Raw genomic sequence first — 18,780 nt, forward strand, 5'->3', positions numbered from 1 at the left:
TCGGCCGCTAGTGGCGGGCCGAGCCGTGGAACGCTTCTGGTTGACGTCACGCCCCAAATTGTTCCACCACGAAGAACACCTTGCTTGGAGAGTGAGGAATGGGTGGGTGTAAATTCCGTACCGAAAGCTGCCAAGTTAAACTGTTGATTTTGCCAACCTGCGGCCTCAGCCAGGAATGTGCCTGCCGTGGTCATATTCTCAACCATGGTGAGATGTTGCTCTATGCCCCATCGGGATGAAAACACTGGGAGTCTTGGAAATTACAAGCTCCTCTGACTCGGTTTGGATAGATAGGTCACATCAATATATGTAACGTCATACGTGCTGTAAGTCTGGGGTGAGATCAAAGCATCAATGACAAACGATGATTTGGGTCGTCCTTCGGCATCAAAGCGGTCAAATGATGAACTGAATATGCTCTTGTCACCCCTCGAAGAGTATTAGTGGCGAGGCCTAAATCTGGATAGCAATACAACGGTAGCAATTTGTACCTACGGTGAGATGTGGGATTCTAGGTGAGCTAAAGTTGCGAGGACTGGGAACGTGCGTCAGACATTCATACGTGGGACCATAGTCATCCATTTTGTACTGCTTCTTGAAATGTAGCATGATCAACGCCTGGTTTGCTGGGTGGTCGAAATACCACTATCATCAAGCTTGTGACTGTTCGAGAACTGTATTAAGAATACTTTAAGTAGGTAGTTCCCGATCTCTCTCTATGCTCCCACACACAGTCTTTCGGTCACCAATGGTTTTGTACACGGTCTGCGTTCTCCCCCTCAAGACTTGGAAGTTGTCTTATCAGCATGTTCAGCAAGGACATGTGTTGGGTTGTCTGCTAGACCCGAGGCCTGTTCTCCTTTCCCTTCGTTCTTCCCCTGTGAGTTGTCGACCTGGAAGGATATGTGAGCTCATTGGTTACAGTGTTCTGAAGAGGAGAAGGTGGATTCAATTCAAGTAAGGTACCAGGTTTTGAGGACTCACCTTTCCACTCCCTGGTTGGGCAGGATGAGCTTGTTGCTGAGCACCGGTTTGGTTCTCAGGGTCGGGAGATTGACGACCAGCGTTAGGTGCAGACATTTCGGGATGAGGGTTTTGTTCTCGAGTCTGGAGGGAAGGACTTTAATGAGCATCCATACTGCCGTGGGGAGATCGTTGGAATCCAGTACAACTTACAAAGAATTTGTGAGGTTGGGGATAGAATTGATTAATGTTCTGTGCCTTTGAGAGAGTTCAAGGATGAAACAAAGGAATATGATTATTTGCAGGAGCGAAATCAAGACCACAAGGACCTACTGTTATATTTTGTCACTGAAAGGACAGCACCCCACCAGACAGCCCAGCCCACCTTGGACTATGACGTTTGTCAATTACAATTACTGTCCGATGATGTGAATGTCTACGAACCATGCGGCCGGGCCCTGAAAACCGTTTTCGGAGAAACCAAGTCGCCGATCTCGATGCCAATCCCAATCTCGCATGAAATGCGAACCCTTGGGGCACACTCCTTGAGGATCGAATCAAATGGTATAGATTTGGGCTGCCTGAGCTTGCTACTCGTACTAGAATGGCCAGACGTGACAAGAAGCAAGCAGGTAACTTCAACGTTGCTAAGCCGACAACTTCTATTGATTTCCTCTCTAAATCAAGCGGTGGAAAGCTCCACAGGGCGATTGCATCTCATACAAGTGAATAGACTGCTCACCGAACCCACCACCTAGTTGACCCAAATACGCCGCCAACATCACTAGCCCGTGCAAGCAACATCAGTAGGGACGATCAGCACAAACGCTCAGCCCGCATTGTGTGCCTGCAACGCCGAATGTGCGCTCACTTGACTCCCCGGAGGCTGAAGCTGGCGACTCCAACGGCGGCCAGACCCTGAGCCTTACACTTGGGGCAGCTGCGAGATTTATCTTCGCGGATCTTGAGTTGGACGTAGTTTGGGCACTTTCGGCCTGCCTGATATTTACAACCCTCTTTGTCCATCTTGTAGGATTCATAGTGGCTGCAGCGCAGATTGATCAGGCGCTCGAGGCACATCTTGACTCTCCACGTGTTTCTTTGTTCTGCTACCGGAATTTTCAGCTCAGCCAACGTGCTTGCGTTGCGGGTCCGCAAATACCTTTGTATTTTCTGGTTTGATTATGTCTGGACTGATTTGACTGTGTTGCTCCACGGCGACCGAGGAGAACTTTCCGAATTGTTGGTGCTGTCTGTCCACTGTGGCCTGGCGCTTCTTGCTTCGGCCCAGTTATCCAGGCTCGTCGCAGGCCTCACAGAAGCGGTCCGTGGGAATCGTAGAGGGCTTGTTCATACTCTAAGGGAACAAGGGGATCGAAACAATGGGGTGAGGAAAAGCAATCGTCCGCGACGACTACGAAATGGAAGTTGTGACAGGAAGGCTGGTGAAGACAACAGTCACCTGTGGGAGTAACAAGGGACAAAGAGAGCGCTGTTTTCTGGGGGCGCAGCCAGAGTTTTTGTCCATTCACGACTTAGGTAATTAATTTACTGGTGAGCTGGGAACGGGCGGGGCAGCGCTACATACCACCAGCTAAATACTAAATAGTACGGAGTACGGAGTACTGTAGATAGCAGGGCCACTGTACTCCGTCCTCCGTAGTTCAGGTCGGGGGAGTCATAGACCTGCCCACGCGCCAAAGCTTGACTCTCGCACCCAACGTTGAAGGGGCTGCCCTTGTAGGTCACCGGGCTCGTGGGCCCTTAGGCGCCAGCAGCCTTCCCCAGAGTGTCGTGAGACTGCCCCTAACAAGTGCCAGATCAATAGGTGAGCCTTGGGTGAGCCCTGCGTCCCTAAGTGCAGAACAACTGTTACTTATAACTCACCTTCCAGCTGGGGGCAACCCGTCCCCCCACCAAGCCATTTATCTCGAAGTCACAGTGCCTGATTGATCATTGTGAAGATCAGATTGCCACCTATGAGAGAAATCTAGAACCCCGCTAGGCTCTGAAAGATCCTCGCTGGATCACTCTGAGCTGCGAACTACCATGGTTACAACTACACAGTCAGACAAGAATTCAACAGTCTACTGGTACTACTCAGTCAATTTCTTGCACGGAAAGAACACATTTCAAAGCAGAGGTAGGGCTGCAATGCAGCAAATCACCCTGTGCAATTTTTCGGTTTTCAATATCTGAAACTCTCGACTTGAGCCTCACGCTACCCCAGCTCAACCGCGCCTTAAGAACCTACTAATGGCTCTTCTGAGACCTATCAAGGCACCGATCCAAGGAACAGGCTTGTTCACTCGGCGCAGGAATCTCGAAATTGATTGCTGTCGGTAACGAAGAGTCTGACAAGCTAGCCCGAATTTCCCGCACATCACCTGGTTTTAGGTACTTAATTAGTGACTGTGGTCGCGTGCGCAGAGGAATTGACTTGCGCTGGCTCAGCTTTGCAAAGCGTGAGATCCGCAAGCGCCACTCCTGGAAATGGTTTCTGTAACTCCCGAACTGAATTCGGTACTCAGCTCGGCTCTACAGAGTGGACATGTTCTGTTCTCGCCCAGCCCCTGAAACAAGCACAAGGTATGGAAAAGATTCCGACAACAACTGGAACAGGTGTGCTGTCACTTGTACTGTTCTACTGGCATTGCCGATTGCCCATGAAGGCGTCACGACAAATCCTGCAAATCCCAATGTCTGGATATGGCTCTCCCTGGTACTCCTCTAGAGACTCGTCACCTTCGATTACCGTGGAGGGCAAAGTGTCTTCCAACTGTGCGAGGCTCAGGCCATCACGACGGTTATGAAAAAAGCTGATCAGAGACCTACCCCGAAAGAAAAGAATCCCCAAATCGGCATTCAAGGGTTCCAGTGAAGGGTTGCGCATTTCGTCCATCGCCATGGAACATCAGAGCAAGACCTCAACTTGGAATGCGTTGCAGAGCACAGTGAGCGTCTCCGACCAGGGGTCGCTGTCCTCGACCAAACAGACAAACTTGTTGACAAGTGCAAGGCTCCGAACAACTTCAATTAGATCACGCTTAATCTCGGGGAAGACAACCTCATAGTTTGCGCGGCATCGCTCCTGTGTCAAGCGACGCTGCTCATGGTCCTCGATGAAATCAAACAGGCGATAGAAGATAGCAAGTAGGTCGACGACACAGTGCTGGTCCAGTGTATCCAAGGCTAGAACACGGATCACCGAACTAAGACAAGGCGTATGTCTCGCTAACATGCGAAGACTGTTCGCCAGTTCGTGCATCATGAAGTAGAACCAAAACAGGTCCATCATCAGGTCGTGCCCAGCCTTTCGCATCAATTGTTCTCCATTGTAAGACCGCAACTGAGCCATCATATCATCTTGTTCCTTGATGCAACGCTTACAGTCCTCGCTGCCGGCACAACTTGGTCTCTCGGAGGAGTTGTCCGAGCTTGACGACGACGACGACGACGACGACGATGATGATGATGACGGCGACGACGACGGTGCAGCACTCTCTGGGCTTTCTGATTCCGTCTCCGGACAAATTAGCCACTGATCCATGCTGAGGTCCACTGCCAGATTCAGTATGTCGACGATTGAACCAGACCAAAAGCGGTGTTCTCTAAAATCTCGTTTACACACTACTGTGAATGAGTTTCTAAATGTTCAGAAATTTCTAATACTGCTGCTTCCAATGAGAAGAGAATGGTGGCGAAAGCTCATACTTCGAGGCACTCCATGGCGCAATAAGTACTTCAACTTTCTCAATACATGGAATCCCTGGACTCAACGTCTTCTTGCGCTATTCACTCTCCGCAGCCAACTCTGTTGTCTCCAACTCAAATGCAGGTCAATGAACTGGAACAAACAATGAAGCGCGCAGCAGACCAAATAATGCACGCATTGTCTCGGAACACCATATTCGAGGAGCATACCATGCCGAGCGACTGTCTGAGATGATTCATTTGCGTGATTCAGCGCGACCTTGGGGGAACGATCTGGCTGAAGCGCCATAGATACTAGGGTATTCCACCTCCTACTCGAGAATGGCGAAGAGTAAAAGACCAGGGGTTTCCCAGAGAGTATAAATCGATCACGATTCATAGCTCGTACTGAGTGCAATATCTTCAAGAATCGTGAGCCACTCTTCGCATTGACCCTCGATATATTTATCGTGTAAACTTTACACTTCTATAGACACTTCTCTAAAAAAAATTCAAGTATGACTAGAATTGTATCTATTCGCGAACCGCGCCAAGTAGTTACCTTTCGCCCAAGCGATACCTGTACAGCGCTTATTCTATCATCGACTTGGGCTATCCGTGAATCACCTAGTAGGCGATATAAGGATATAACATAGCTGAAGCTATAGCGTAGGTAATTATCATCGACACTTCTATGCTGGACGTCTAAACCTCGTTGAAGATCGCCAAACAAGTCGTGGACTCCGGCTTTGGGGATTTTGTCGGCTGTCCAGTTTCTGGGGGAATGGAATTCGCCAAAAGAGGCAAGTTGAGTTCGATGATTGGCGCCCCGAAAGAGCTCTTTGATCAAAGATGACGGTCGATCTGATGTCTCAAGTAAATGCAAAATCCGTGACGGCGGAAGTTATGAGAGATATCTGGAAGCGTGCAAGTGGTATGTGTAAAGTTTGGTGAGCCCTTTCGATGGCTTTAAGTCACCTGCTGACCCTTCTACCCTTCACTAATAGAGAGTCCGCTCTGTCAGGGCAAGGAGTACAGAAGCCTGTACAGATTTTTCTCAGAGGTGGACGGACGCGCATTAGAGCATGGCAGGCCAGAATGAGTTTGGTACGAAAATTCACACATACTTAAAAACCGTCTCGTTGAGGACTGAAAAGAAATCATTGAGCATGTTAGTCGGTCATCTTAACAAGCAAAACCAACTTCTTCTTGCGAGAGATGAGTCTGCATAAGAAGTTGGAATATAGAAATCAAAAATGGTAGATTTCTACACTCGGATGTCTGATGCCGGAGTGCAAGAGCGATGGATTAAAGAAGTGAAAGCCAAACAAACCATGAGCAACCGAGGAGCCGGTACTTCCAGACGTAATAGCGTTTCAAGTGGAGCTGCATAATTCACATATATACTGTTCTATGTCTGCTGTAGCTGATAGGTTTAGCTACAATCCTCATCGCACGCACATCGGGCGTCTCTAGCTATCTATCTAATCCAGTCATCAGTACATATGCCCAGCTTTCCGAATATGGAGCACTTAGCCAACGACGTGACCGTGGTCCAGCTCTCGATCTCAGAAGCGACTTGCCTGTGCTCGAAAGCTCTCGAAAATGCAGGATACTCTACGAGTGATGCGGAGATGATCACAAAACATCTAGTTGACGCCGAGCTCAGAGGCGGTCCCTTTGCCGGCTTAGCCCGAGCATTGAGTATTATTGATCATCTTCAAAGCTCGGTGACGAGATCTTCCAAATACATTGAGGTCGTCCGCGAAGGGGCAGCATTCGTAAGGCTCGACGGACATGACGCCATCGGGTATTTGGTAGCATAGAGGGCGACGGAGCTAGCGATTGAGAAGGCGAAGGAATCCGGCGTCGCAGTGGTAGGGGCAAATAATTTCTGGTATAGTGGGAATCTGGCCTACTATACTGAAATGGCCACGAGACAGGACCTCGTGTGCATCCTGGCATCGAACGTATGGCCTTGGGTAGATTTGAGAAGTGTGATAAAGGGCTAATGATGTTGGCGCCAATGATTCTGGCGCGTACTAACTCACCTAAAACGTGAAGCGCTAACAAATATGGATACTAAACACTGTGAGGGACTCCAGTGACTCCTGTCAGTGGTTCTCAAACTTCGACATCCCAGAAGGCCTTCGTGTCTCGCGCATGCTCCCGATCTTGCCCATTCTTCACCAAGTTTACGACCATTACGGCCAATAATCTGGTACAGTGGTCATATCACATCAAAACCAGTAGGAAAAATAATGACATCTACCTTCGTTTCCCAACCACCAGCATCGAGAACACCATCTTCAGTTACGCCGATGACAGAACCCAGGATAACCTGGATGTTTGAGCGACGTAGGGAGGGCAGATAGTCGGAACCGGGTGTCATGCGCTGACACCCCAGTGCGTACTGAGCTACTAAGTGCATCGACAGGCGCCGATCTGCACCAAGTTGTTTGCGCTTGCTATGGCTTACCAGATCGCGGGTGCTTTTCTAGTCGTTGCCATGAAAGTGAATCTGCTTGTTCTGTCAGCGCATAGGCTGAAATTGCGGGTTCACAGACCCGGAGGAACCGTTTGTTCAACTCCCCTTCAAAGTCGCGACAATATTGATTGTGGTTACCATTGTTCTTTCTGAACTTGTTTTTCTGGTCCTTGGAGTCTATATTTGAAACGAGCTGGATGCTGTGGATGTCATTCAGCTTACTCACATTGAAAATTTACGCCTCCAGGAGCAGTGTATTTAGCCCCAAATCCAGTGGTAATCCAGATAGGCGATCGCAGGTATGGTACAAGCTTTTTGTTTTTTGGCTGGATTGCTGGAATGATCTGGGCGGCCGAGGAGCCTCCTCCGACAACGGCAACTGGTTTCCCATCTAGGTCGTAGTCGTTGTCCCAACTAGCACTGTGCATCAATTTTCACCGAACCCTTTCGATCCCTGGGATGTCTGGATATTTTCAGGTGCTGTGGGAGATGGAAAGTGAGCGGATGCGTATAGTAGACAGTGGAAGAAGTTGACATTTACTTCAGCGTTCCATAGCAGCTCGCGAGCACTCTTCCCTCATCCGTCCATTGCTTACCGTCTCTATCGAAGCCCTGCACCTTCCAAGTGCCCTCATCTTCGCTCCACTCCGCCCGCGTTACTTTGTGGATAAATTTAATTTTGTCGAACAGTCCGTTCTCTAATCTAATTTAGCGTACGATCAATCTCAGGCCGGATACAAAGGTATGTCTTACCGCCCAATTCTTCAAATACTGCCAGATCTCCTCACTATCAGAGTAGTAGCTACTTCATTCGGGATTTCGAGCGAACGTCCATTGATAGACATGAGAAGGGATATCACACGCGTAGCCAGGGTAGCGGTTTTCAAGCCAGGCCCCGCCACATCTTCATTCTTCTGGTATATGGAGAAAGTTACCTCCTCCTGTCTAAGTCGGCGAGCAGCCTTGTAGGCTACGTTTAGTCCAGCTGCGCCGGCTCCAACACCGACAATGTGGACAGGAGAAGGGGTGTGAAGAGGAGTTTCAGTGACGCTGTACACTGGATGAAAATGGCGATACCAATCGTTCTCGTGAGCGCTGTCTACCTTTGATAGGCCAAGATGACCGGGAAATCCCAAGGACGGGGTATTCGTCGCATCTTGCGAAAGGAAAGTGTTGTGTGGCATAGTCTGAAGAGATCGCTTACAGAGTAAGCAAGACTTTAGGACTTAGGAAGGGTTCAGAAGGCATAGCACTTTTCTAAAGTGCGGCGCTTGATATAAATATATATCAACGAAATAACCATTAATGTGCCTGCAGAAAGCATAAAGCTCTCGGGCGTTCCCGAGCCAGACTAGAGGCTGATTCTACTCAGGGAGGTTCGTTTGGGAGTTGTTGCCACTCCCTTGCTCGAATGTGCTCCTCGGCAAAGGCCCACGATCAAGATATACATGGCGTTGGACGTCCAATATTCTTGAGAGCCGCGACGCCGAATGCCGGGAGAAGTACTTCGAGTATGCTTGGCAGGCACCGACTGCACAGGCTCAAGGGTATGGCTGCCTCGCCGAAACCTCATAGTTTTGGAAATGATTGTCTTGTGACTAATCCAGTTTGTCGGTGATTCGGTCCCGGCTCAAGGATCCCCACTTGATCTCAGTCAAGAGTGGCACGGCTGGTCTCCACAAACCCGTGGAATTGTTCTAAGCCCAAGAAAGAATTGAGCATGTCAGATCCATCGTTCCTGTAACGTACAGAGTGGCTGATTAGCTCGGTCAATAGACTGACCCTCAAGCTACGGAAGGACGTTGGGCCTAAAAACTCACGGATAGCCGGCGCCATGAATGGAAAAGTCTTGTGGCTGGGTAAAGGCGAAGTCGAAAGTCAAAAGGTCATCAGCTGAGAGCACCATTTCGTTCTGATTGAAGTCGTTAGAGGTCGGCGTTAAGGCAGCAAGTGCTTGCGACATTGTTACATTCGGAAAGGTGACGAGGGTGGCCCTGTCGCTTTCGCGACCAGCAGTCTTCGATAATTTTTCTTGGGCTTGTTAGAACATCCGAAAAGCTGCATCAGCACCCCAGCAGATGTCTTTCAGCTCAGCTTGGAACATCATACACAGTTACAGCCTATGATTCCCAAGGCGTGAGATCGAACGAGTGCTAGATTTACAGTCTAGCAAATGGCTTTGCATAGCAAACATCAACGGGCTGATTCTAGAGAACGGATTAGCTGTTAAGGGATGGGAGATACGAGACTAGGTTCCTACATGGCGGGACTTATGAACTCGATCAAGTCCAGATTCATAATCTGCTCGAGAGCAGCATTCATGTTGTTCGCAGCAGCTCTCGTTTTCTGGGTTGCTTGTGTCCGATATGATGATTGTACCGCATCCGCAGCATCCTTAGGATGTGAAAGGACAACTGCTCGGAAAAGCACAAGCGCAACGGCTCTATGGATGATACGTCAGCGAAGGCTGTCGTGGGAAATGACAAGGAGAAGAATCACTCGTAATGAATTCGAACCTGACATGCAAAAAAACTGCTCGTACGGTTTCGAGGGTTGCCCAGTTGTCGCCGACGCCGTATGCTCTTGCAGTTCAGCCTCGTATTTTTTCTAGTTCTTTTGCATTATTTCGCCAAACATGCTTCGAATGCAACTTCAAAATTCTGCCCAACAAGATGCTTAGCCTAACGAGTTCGCTCCAGAGCTCGCCAACGACGTTCGACGAATCAAGAGCTAGAGAGATGATAGAGAAGGAAATGAACAAGGCCTGGTTGACAAAGCATGAGAGGATGAAGACTGTGGTAACCGCTTGTGCCTTGTCGTTGATGCCGATTGTGGCAAGAGAGCCAGTCAAAGCGTTTTGGATGACGAGACAAAAGACGATTTGCCAGCGCTCATGGTTGAGACGAGAGAACATCAGAATAAGTGAGATTCCAGCAACTGGTAACCGGAGATCAGTCTTTTGAACCAAGATCCATCATAGAGGTTGAATGGCTTACCCCAAGTCACTAGATTCGTGATCGTTGCATATGTGCCGCGCATTATGGTAGCGTCAGCGGGAACGAAAAGACGTGCAGTTTGTGGGGGCCAGAGCACTGGCAAACTGTAATAAAACATCCCGCCCAAAAAACATACAACGACGACTACCACCTATCTTGTGAGTTTTGTGAGAATGAAACCATCTGTTTTCCCCATTTATCATACTCACGAACGGATGTTCCGACACAATCGACGAGGCATCAGAGGGAGCTTCGACTTTGTCAAGTATTCCCACACTGCAAATGCCGCCCAGAGGAAGGCACCTAGAATAAGCGGAACCAACGTCTCTGTTGACTTCCAGGGATAACGGCGACCGCCGAAGTTTAGTCCAACAAGTAGCAGAACCCCGGCAGAGGTAAAGAGAAGCAACCCAATGCAATCGATCTCTTCGGCCAGCTCGAGTCGGCGTTTTGTGCCGTGATATTTATTCTCGAAATTCGGCGGCTGGTAGAAAAAGAACAAGAGCAAGAAGGAAACAGCAGCAACTGCGCACATGTACCAGTAACAGGCTCTCCAGCCTATACTAACTATACTAGAATGCTGCATAACCCTGAGGCGATTAATGGAGATACCAAATCTGGCAGGGCGCAAACATATCCGGCGCCTAAGTGTGTAAATAGGTTATGGTAGTTACCTTCATAGCAAGTACGAACTTACCAATAAAGAAAGTCCTTCTCTCATAGGGTGCCGGCTCCATAAGGCATGCATAATAGGTTTCCTGAATACCAGATGCGATGCCGAAGAAGATCTCACTAACAATCATTGAGGAATACTCTTTCCTGTGGCTCCAACTGACAGCGGAGAACGGAAGAGTTAGCAGATGTCTGAGGACAATTAAGGGTCCTACCCGTAGTAATACGCACTGATTGCACCAATAAACGAAATGGTGGTACCGAATAGCAGGAAGTATCGTCGGCCAAAAATGTCGCCGAGACGGCAGCGCAGAGGGATCAAGAATTTGCAATCCAGGCGTAAGAAGGGTCAGGCCCAAGGTCTGCTTCGATGTAACTTAAAATGGTCGACGGAATGAGAGGTGTCGTCTCATAGCAAATCACCTGAAATACCAAAGCCTGCTCAGAAGTTAGGCAGGGGCGGGTGCATATCCGTAGATAAAATTATCCCTACGATGAATGCAAGCACAAGTCTCCAGGAGATATTCTCATTCTCTTGCTCGGGTTCAATAGCAACATTGATAGGATTTGGCTGTTTCTCGACGGAAGGCCCAAGATCAGCTAGGTCCTCGACTTGCCTCGATGGTTTTTGGTGAATCAGTTGTCATTTTCAAAACAACCAGTTGCTCAGGTTGAAGATTGGAGTAATGCTCCCATGGGATCAGGAAGAGTCCAGCTATATATCGACATTTCAGAAAGAAGCGGAGTTTGGACTTACGTACTAGCTGAAATATAAACAACATCGTTGATTGTCAGCTGGATCAAATTTTGAGGAAATTATATGACCTCGGTTCTTCGGGCTCTATCCCTGAGTCGTAAGCGGGCGACCTTTTTCTCTTGGCGTGATAACTCAAGATCGCGCCAGTAGTTTTCAACATAAATAAGTACCAAAGATAGCTCAAGCAACGCGTTTTGGCCGCATTACTAGGTCAAAGGTATTCTCTGATGAACGACTCGGAGGTATTTAAATTATCTGAAAAGCAAGAGAAGCGAGAAGAGCAGGGTGTAAGTGCTCGAAAGAGGTGTCGTTAAGCCTAAATACTCCTTTAGCAGTCTATAAACTTGTTCGGTAGTAACTATCTTGAAGCTATTAATATCTACCTCACCATCGCCTGTTACCGCGCCCACCTCTCCCACCTCTCCCAACCCGAGTTCACCTTCACGCTCACCTGAGGTCCTGTCTCTTGACAATGTGCTGTAGCACCGTGACAATTGTTGCTATTTCCCGCTTTTCGCCTGTTCCACTCCTCTATCTGGCTGTAGCAACCTAGATCAGTACTCTTTGAGGGTTCCACTGTTTGGTACAACTTGTTCTCATGGGCCAGGTACGTATTGTCTCGCCCTCTAAGAAATCGGCATTCAGTACAGCACTTCCTTAAAAGCACGGACGTCCTCATGATGCCCGAAATGCGGCCTGCACAGGAAGTTCGAAGTGAGCACACTTTATTTTCAGGTAAGACGGAGTCTGCCCTGGCCGTCAATGTAGCTTCAATTTGCTCGATATGCGTCCTTGACCTTACACAAATCCAATGTGTGACATGCTGTGAAAGCCTGCATTAGGGCAGTCACATGTGTGAACATGGCGCACAAGATAAAGACATGAAAGATCTGATGCGAGCTCCCCCAGATATCAAATTTGCCCGGTGCTAAGCGCTCTGGAATTCGGAACTGCAACCAGTTATCAGATTATTTGTCTTTCATAGTAATAGCAGACGCGGTGGCGAGCGTGTAAACATACCGCGTACAGACTGACCCCACCGCCATAGAAGCACAGCTCTATTAGATACCATTTCATCCCCGCGTATTGAAGCATATACTCGAGTCCGTATAGCTGGGTTCCGTGCAGCAGAGGGATGAGTGATGAAGCCCCAAGCGCAAAGTAGGCGCCCACTCTCACCCTCCGCCAGCGCAGCGACCTAAACGTAGGTTTTGCAATAAGAACAGCGGTGGCAGTGCCCGAGGTTAAAATCTAGGACTTGTGTCAGTATATCAGGTAAGCGATGGCAGTTACTCAGAAGGACTAACAATCGCCCAGTGTATTTTTTGTAATCTCGGTTCACAGATAAAGATATAATAGATGCCTGAAACAAATGTGCCCACTGTTACGATAACGATTCCCAGTAAATCCATTCCATGCCAGAACTCTTCTACTTTCTGCGAGTGATCTTGCATTAGGTGGTAAATAGCGCTGAAAACTAAACAAGCTTCCGCAACCACAAAGTAGAGTCCGAACATAATATAGTCTGTTTCCGAAACGTTGAGAAATTGAGGGTCGGGGAAGACTCGCATGAAGGTAAAGGCGGTGAGTGGTAGGAGTAGAGCCCCGACTAGGTGGGTATAGACATTACAAGTCTCATTGTGTAGAAAAGTTAAGCTGGTGAAAACTCCTAGATAATCTGCTTTTGCTGGTCGATAGCCGCTGAGGATATATCTGCTGTCAATCTGCCATTCGGGAACCTCATGCCATTTTACGGTTCGCGCTTCAGCCTTCGGCTGATTCTTGGACGCCTCCATGGAGCTTGTATTGACGTCCTGCACATGCCGTTTCTTGATTTCTGTTTTCGACATGATCCTCCCACCTAGGTGACTTGGATGTGCTGACAGTGGAGAACGGGGGGACTCGTGAGTATGGACGAGGCAAGAAATATTCCCAGCCTGGATTGGAGAACATCAAAGGAAAGGACAAATGCCACCTGAGAAGATGGGTAGAGGAGCAAGGGTTGTAGGAGCCCAGTGCACTAGAACGAAGTTTGAGGTGTATGACCCAGAGAGAGAAGAGGCTTAATCGTTTCTCAAACTGAAATGTGTGGACATAAGAAACAACATCGAGACCAAATAATCTTGGAACTAGCTGGTACTTTAGCACGGGCGGAATTCGGGACATGCCGGCCGTCGAACGGGGCCGGCGGGGGCTAAATGAAGCGCCGGATCTACGACGATGGCTATTCGCCAAGCGCTCGTTAGTACTACTAGTAGGGCCCACTCCATTCACGTTACTATCCAGCGCCAAAATCCGCCTTGTTCGAGGTGTACGTACGAGTAGACCAATGGTATTGTGAAACGAGATAGGTATCCTCACAAGTTCAGGACAAGTCGCAGACTCGCAGCACAATAAATGCAGGCTGCCCTAATCAGCAAATGGAAGCCCCTGAGTTTCACACCCTTGCCTAAAGGCAGCTCGCGCAGCACTTTTCTGGCCGCAATAAGGTTACACTCGGCTATGCCATGAACCGCGGGATTTGTAGTGCACTTACTCGTATGCATCAACCTGCCTTTCAGCCTTGTGATTCAGTTTCTGATTTGCGCCCACGTGAAGCCTTTAATCCACGGACTCTAGATGCGCAGTCATGAATCAAGATGAATCCCGGGGTTTACTGAAGAGTATCCTTGGAATCTTTGCTCGAAAACCACCGGAAAAGCCTGCGTCATCCGCGTCGGTGAGGTCACAGGCGCTCGACGCCTGGCTACGGACGGATGCATATCTGCAGCATGAGACCGATGAATTCGATAAAATTGACCCTGAACATCTCGGGAGGACACTGTCCGCGCTCGAGGATCTTGTTCAACATGACCCTGACCGAGGATGGGATTCCGTAAGTAGTCTCAACCCACGGCAGGTTCCAATCTCTCAACCTTTCACATCCTGTGCACTAACCAAAGGCCGCGGAGCAGAACTTATACCACAATGTGCCGTACCCGAAGCTCCAGATGGTCCGCAGCATGGACCAGCCGCCGAATCGTGGTGCGCAATCCAATTTAGGCCCTCCTGTGCGCTTCAGCAAACGTAAACGAGATAATGACGCCGCCATTCAGGAGCTTTCGCTCCTGGACAAGGAGGCAAAGAAACGCCGGATTCTGCCTCGTGAAGAGCTGGCTATGAGCGATGACAATGACCAGCCCGAGGCTGACTTCGCCATGCTAATGAGGAGACATTTGGTGTCCTTGGATCATGCTTTACGAACACACTGGGTTTGTGTGTGTCAGAAGTGCTCGGGCTTGAGCGTGAGACTTTCACTGCCTCAGCAGAGGAAGAAAGGTTCAACGGTTGAGACTTGTTTCGAAGTGTTCTTTGGAGCGCGATCTGTGCTTGCAACTACATTGCAAGAAGCCAAAATAACTATTAAGTAAGCATTTGAAGTTTCACGCAATGACTTGCTGACACACTCTTGTAGAGATGTACAGAACAACGGTTCTAGGCGCTCATCTGAGCCTACACCCAGCACTCTACCAGGTTTCGCTCACATCTGCCAGAGTATCACGGAATCATTGGATCACCGAAATTGCTTGCATCTTGCTCTCGAGGACGGCTTATTCAAGAGGCTTCGCCCGCAACCAAAGACCTTTGGCGGCGGTCCCATGCCTCGGACAGTATCTCTGTCGGCCCTATTCAAGCGTCAACAAGAATTACGTGGTAGCTTATCGGTATTGCCGCTCAAGGGCAAAAGAATCTTGGCAGTCACCCTGGCTACAGCGTTGCTTCCGTTCTTAGAGACGCCGTGGGTACAGCCTGCCCTTAATCACTCAAAGATTCAGTTTTTCCAGCCGTTACAGGATGGAGAGCTACCCACCATCACAAAACCTTTCTTGAGCATGGAGCATATTCCAATCATCTCAGCGAGCAAAATAGACACTGGAGTCAGCCAGATCGACTCTGCCAGCTTCAAACACATGGTCCATCCAAATGCCAGTGTACTAGCACTAGGGATCCTCTTGTGTGAACTTCACTACTGCACACCTGTGGAGCTAATGCAAAGCGACGCCGATACCGCCCGAGGTGTTAACACTGATTATTATACCAGTCTGGATATTCTGAAAAATCTAGAGGTTGATGCCGGCAGAGATTACTACCTCGCTACGAAAGCATGTTTGCAGTGGGAATACTATCCTACCGGAGAGCCGGCCGATTTTGAATCTGCCAGCGTTCAGCAGCTATTCTATCAGAATGTCATCAAACGACTCGAATCCGAGATATTCAAGTCGTGGCAGCTTCGGTCACAGGATTTGGCAACCCTCGATTCCCGGGAAAATGAACTTTGCTGGGGTCTCATCGGGCGAGAAGTGATCCGCCATCAAACAAGCAAGGCCGAACCCTCTGCACCAAGCAACAGAGAAAGAGCTAGTCCCATACGGTCGGCCTCGGACAACCCGTCTCACAGCTACACGTCTCTCAGCTCCGACGCAGTCCTACAAGTGCCAACTCAGCTTTCTCGGGGATCACACCGCCGCTCGCCGTCCGCCGAATCTTCTACGAAAAGCCTGTACTTTTTTGATGCGAGCCATCAGGTTGTCTCTGGACAAGAGTAAGATATTATCTTGTAAATGCAAAGGTTTTTGATGACTAATGATCTGTCAGCACTGAATTGTCGCGAAGTTGGATGAACAGCCTTGTGTCCTCGATTGAGCATCATGTTGACTCGTTTGACACTATCGAACCTGGGCGCCAAACTTTCGAGCCAGTACGAATAGCAATCTTAGATTCAGGGTTTGATCGAGGAAATCCACTTCTGATGACGGACGACCAACGACTAGATCCACGGATTAAAGACGTGCGAAGTTTCGTTCATCAAACAGAGCCGTTCGACGTTCAAGACGAAATTGGACACGGCACACATGCTCTTGGTCTCCTGCTCAACGTCGCCACATGCGCCGAAATCTACATTGCCAGAATTGCGTGTCGGGAGACTCTGGATCGCGACAGTTACGATGACATCGCAGAGGTAAGGGCTGCTCTATGCCAAAGAAACTTTGCTACCTGAGCTAATTGTTTTGTCCAGGCGATCAACTACGCAGTTTCGGCATGGAAAGTGGACATTATATCGATGTCATTCGGAATTCGTGAATACCATGAGCCCATGAAAACAGCCATATCAAATGCACTACACAATCAAACACTACTATTCGCTGCGGCATCAAATGATGGAGGCAATCTTGGCCGAGCTTTCCCGGCTAAATACCCTAGCGTCTTTTGCATACACTCGACCGACGGAAATGGCAACCCTTCGGCATTCAATCCTACGGCAGACGATAAAGACGTCAACTTCAGTCTACTCGGGGAGCAGGTTTATTCTCACTGGCCAGCAGGCAAGAATGGCCATAATGATTATGTCAATGCTATTTCAGGAACATCAGTAGCGACACCGATCGCCGCTGGGCTTGCTGCTTCACTCCTGTCCTTTGTGCGGCAGCAAGACCAGTACACGACTGCAGAGAATGAGGTACTGGGCCCGTGGTTGAAAGACGTTCATTCAATGGATGCAATTCTGAAGAGCATGGTCAGACAGAAGAGAGGTGTTGGTTATGACTATATCACGCCTCACATACTGCTTGACAGGGGCTCGTCGAGAGAGCATGTTTATAACAAGATTAAGGATATCCGAAGACACATGTATCACTAGAGAACTTGAGAATGGTCTGATAGTCTTCTTATTCTTCTAAACAAGGGACACTGATATCTCACATAGTTTTCGGGGTTCAGGCGGCAGAGTCAAGCGGGGACACAATAAACACTACCGTTGTCAGCCATATCAGGAACAACTGTCGCAGATTTGATATCAGAACCATCCACATCCTCCACCAAAACAGACTCATCATCATTTCTCTCTTTGCCAACGGCGAGGAACGCACCCTTATTGTACTCCTCAGCCTTCAATTTCCGTCCAAATCTCAGCCTTTTAACGCGGAACGCAAATACAAATTCAGACTCCCGATTGAATTCCGTTTCATCGTCGTTGGCACTGCTCCATTGGCCTTTTGGGCCGAGCGTCATGCCAATTGGGGCCGCGTTGATACCGATATTCCCCGTGACTTTCGTGCTCTCTGAAGTCGAGTATTTAATTTTTGCGCCTTTGACGAGCTTCATGCCTGTAATGAGAAAAAGCGATACAACAGGGGCGAATCGCTGCTTCGGCTGACTCAACCACGTCTGAACAGCAGGTGCTTTGACGGCTTCCTCAACGTACTGCTGTGTAGGCTCGAATGACAGAGTTGTCACGGTGTCAAATGCAAACATACTCGTCTTTCGGTTAGAATGCTCCGCATCCACTTCAGGGCCCACGGGTAAACCGCCTGTAGCCAGCTGCAGAAATTGCGCGTAAACACCCAAGCCAAATCCTGTTTCCGCTGAAACGGTCTTCTTCCAATCCGTCTCAACCACGGGCGGGTTTGCGTTGGCCACGGGTACGATGCTCGCTGTGTTGAGGGGAAATTGCGGTGTTGACGTGGAGCGTATGATAGAACCAAGGCATAGCAGACCCGCTGGAGGAGGATGAATGAAGTCAGATGTCGGGCAGAGAAAATAGGTCTTTGTGAAGGACATGCTTTCAAGGCTGATGTTCCGTGATTAGGCTTGTCTTTGGCCTGTCGAGAGCACTCATGTATATATACTTGGAGTCTTATTCGTACCAATTTTCCCTCCTGTCACCTATGTAGACACACTCTTTCGTGGAATAACAGGTTCTGGTACCGAGCGTTTGATTAACAGAGTTGTATTCTCTTTTGATCATGATTGTTTCAAACCATCCTTCCCCCGCATTAAATCCTCGAGGCTGTCCAGCACTTGCTTGGTGGGAAGAGTCAATGGCCTGGACCTGGAAAAGTGAAGATGACTGTGGTGGCAAGGTTAAACCTCCTCTAGTACGCGCTAGCAGGGGATGGCTTTTTAGCGTCCAAGCGTACGAGGTGTCAGCGGTAATTTTCCACACCCCCAATTTTAGCGTAAAGCGGGAACTAGCCAAATCAGGTCATGTGTACGCGCTAAGCCTAATTAGTAATTTAAGGTGTTCTATTTAATACATCTCGCTATACACATACCACGCGTGCAAATATGAAGTAGTAAAAATCAATTGTTTTGATGCTGTATTAGCGTGCCACTTTTGCCTCCCAATTAGGCTTAGCTCTTAGACGTGACCTGATTTGGCTAGTTCCCGATTT

The 18,780-nt window shown here is 48.8% G+C and overlaps 7 protein-coding genes across 7 annotated transcripts; 2 read left to right on the top strand and 5 right to left on the bottom strand.

Annotated features, from left to right (window-relative positions):
• Positions 1-779: 779 nt before the first annotated feature.
• A1O9_04621 (uncharacterized protein) lies at positions 780-1,080 on the bottom strand (the record flags this gene model as incomplete). Its single annotated transcript, XM_013406909.1, has 2 exons — positions 780-893; positions 985-1,080. The coding sequence occupies 2 exons, from the start codon at positions 1,078-1,080 to the stop codon at positions 780-782; spliced, it is 210 nt and encodes a 69-aa protein (XP_013262363.1).
• Positions 1,081-6,179: 5,099 nt separating this feature from the next.
• Positions 6,180-6,482, top strand: A1O9_04622 (uncharacterized protein; the record flags this gene model as incomplete). Its single annotated transcript, XM_013406910.1, has 1 exon — positions 6,180-6,482. The coding sequence occupies one exon, from the start codon at positions 6,180-6,182 to the stop codon at positions 6,480-6,482; it is 303 nt and encodes a 100-aa protein (XP_013262364.1).
• A 404-nt stretch (positions 6,483-6,886) lies between these two features.
• Positions 6,887-7,572, bottom strand: A1O9_04623 (uncharacterized protein; the record flags this gene model as incomplete). The annotated part of the gene is made up of 3 exons (XM_013406911.1): positions 6,887-7,101; positions 7,136-7,321; positions 7,371-7,572. 3 exons carry the CDS (start codon positions 7,570-7,572, stop codon positions 6,887-6,889), a joined length of 603 nt encoding a protein of 200 aa, XP_013262365.1.
• A 2,773-nt stretch (positions 7,573-10,345) lies between these two features.
• Positions 10,346-10,943, bottom strand: A1O9_04624 (uncharacterized protein; the record flags this gene model as incomplete). The annotated part of the gene is made up of 2 exons (XM_013406912.1): positions 10,346-10,698; positions 10,838-10,943. 2 exons carry the CDS (start codon positions 10,941-10,943, stop codon positions 10,346-10,348), a joined length of 459 nt encoding a protein of 152 aa, XP_013262366.1.
• A 1,396-nt stretch (positions 10,944-12,339) lies between these two features.
• On the bottom strand, positions 12,340-13,419 carry A1O9_04625 (uncharacterized protein; the record flags this gene model as incomplete). Its single annotated transcript, XM_013406913.1, has 3 exons — positions 12,340-12,519; positions 12,590-12,820; positions 12,877-13,419. The coding sequence occupies 3 exons, from the start codon at positions 13,417-13,419 to the stop codon at positions 12,340-12,342; spliced, it is 954 nt and encodes a 317-aa protein (XP_013262367.1).
• Positions 13,420-14,198: 779 nt separating this feature from the next.
• Positions 14,199-17,246, top strand: A1O9_04626 (uncharacterized protein; the record flags this gene model as incomplete). The annotated part of the gene is made up of 5 exons (XM_013406914.1): positions 14,199-14,444; positions 14,512-14,975; positions 15,024-16,151; positions 16,205-16,568; positions 16,626-17,246. The coding sequence occupies 5 exons, from the start codon at positions 14,199-14,201 to the stop codon at positions 17,244-17,246; spliced, it is 2,823 nt and encodes a 940-aa protein (XP_013262368.1).
• Positions 17,247-17,335: 89 nt separating this feature from the next.
• A1O9_04627 (uncharacterized protein) lies at positions 17,336-18,166 on the bottom strand (the record flags this gene model as incomplete). Its single annotated transcript, XM_013406915.1, has 1 exon — positions 17,336-18,166. The coding sequence occupies one exon, from the start codon at positions 18,164-18,166 to the stop codon at positions 17,336-17,338; it is 831 nt and encodes a 276-aa protein (XP_013262369.1).
• Between the last annotated feature and the right edge of the window lie 614 nt (positions 18,167-18,780).

This window comes from Exophiala aquamarina, assembly GCF_000709125.1.
Source record: "Exophiala aquamarina CBS 119918 chromosome Unknown aczIA-supercont1.3, whole genome shotgun sequence".
In the NCBI taxonomy this organism is placed as follows: Eukaryota; Fungi; Ascomycota; class Eurotiomycetes; order Chaetothyriales; family Herpotrichiellaceae; genus Exophiala; species Exophiala aquamarina.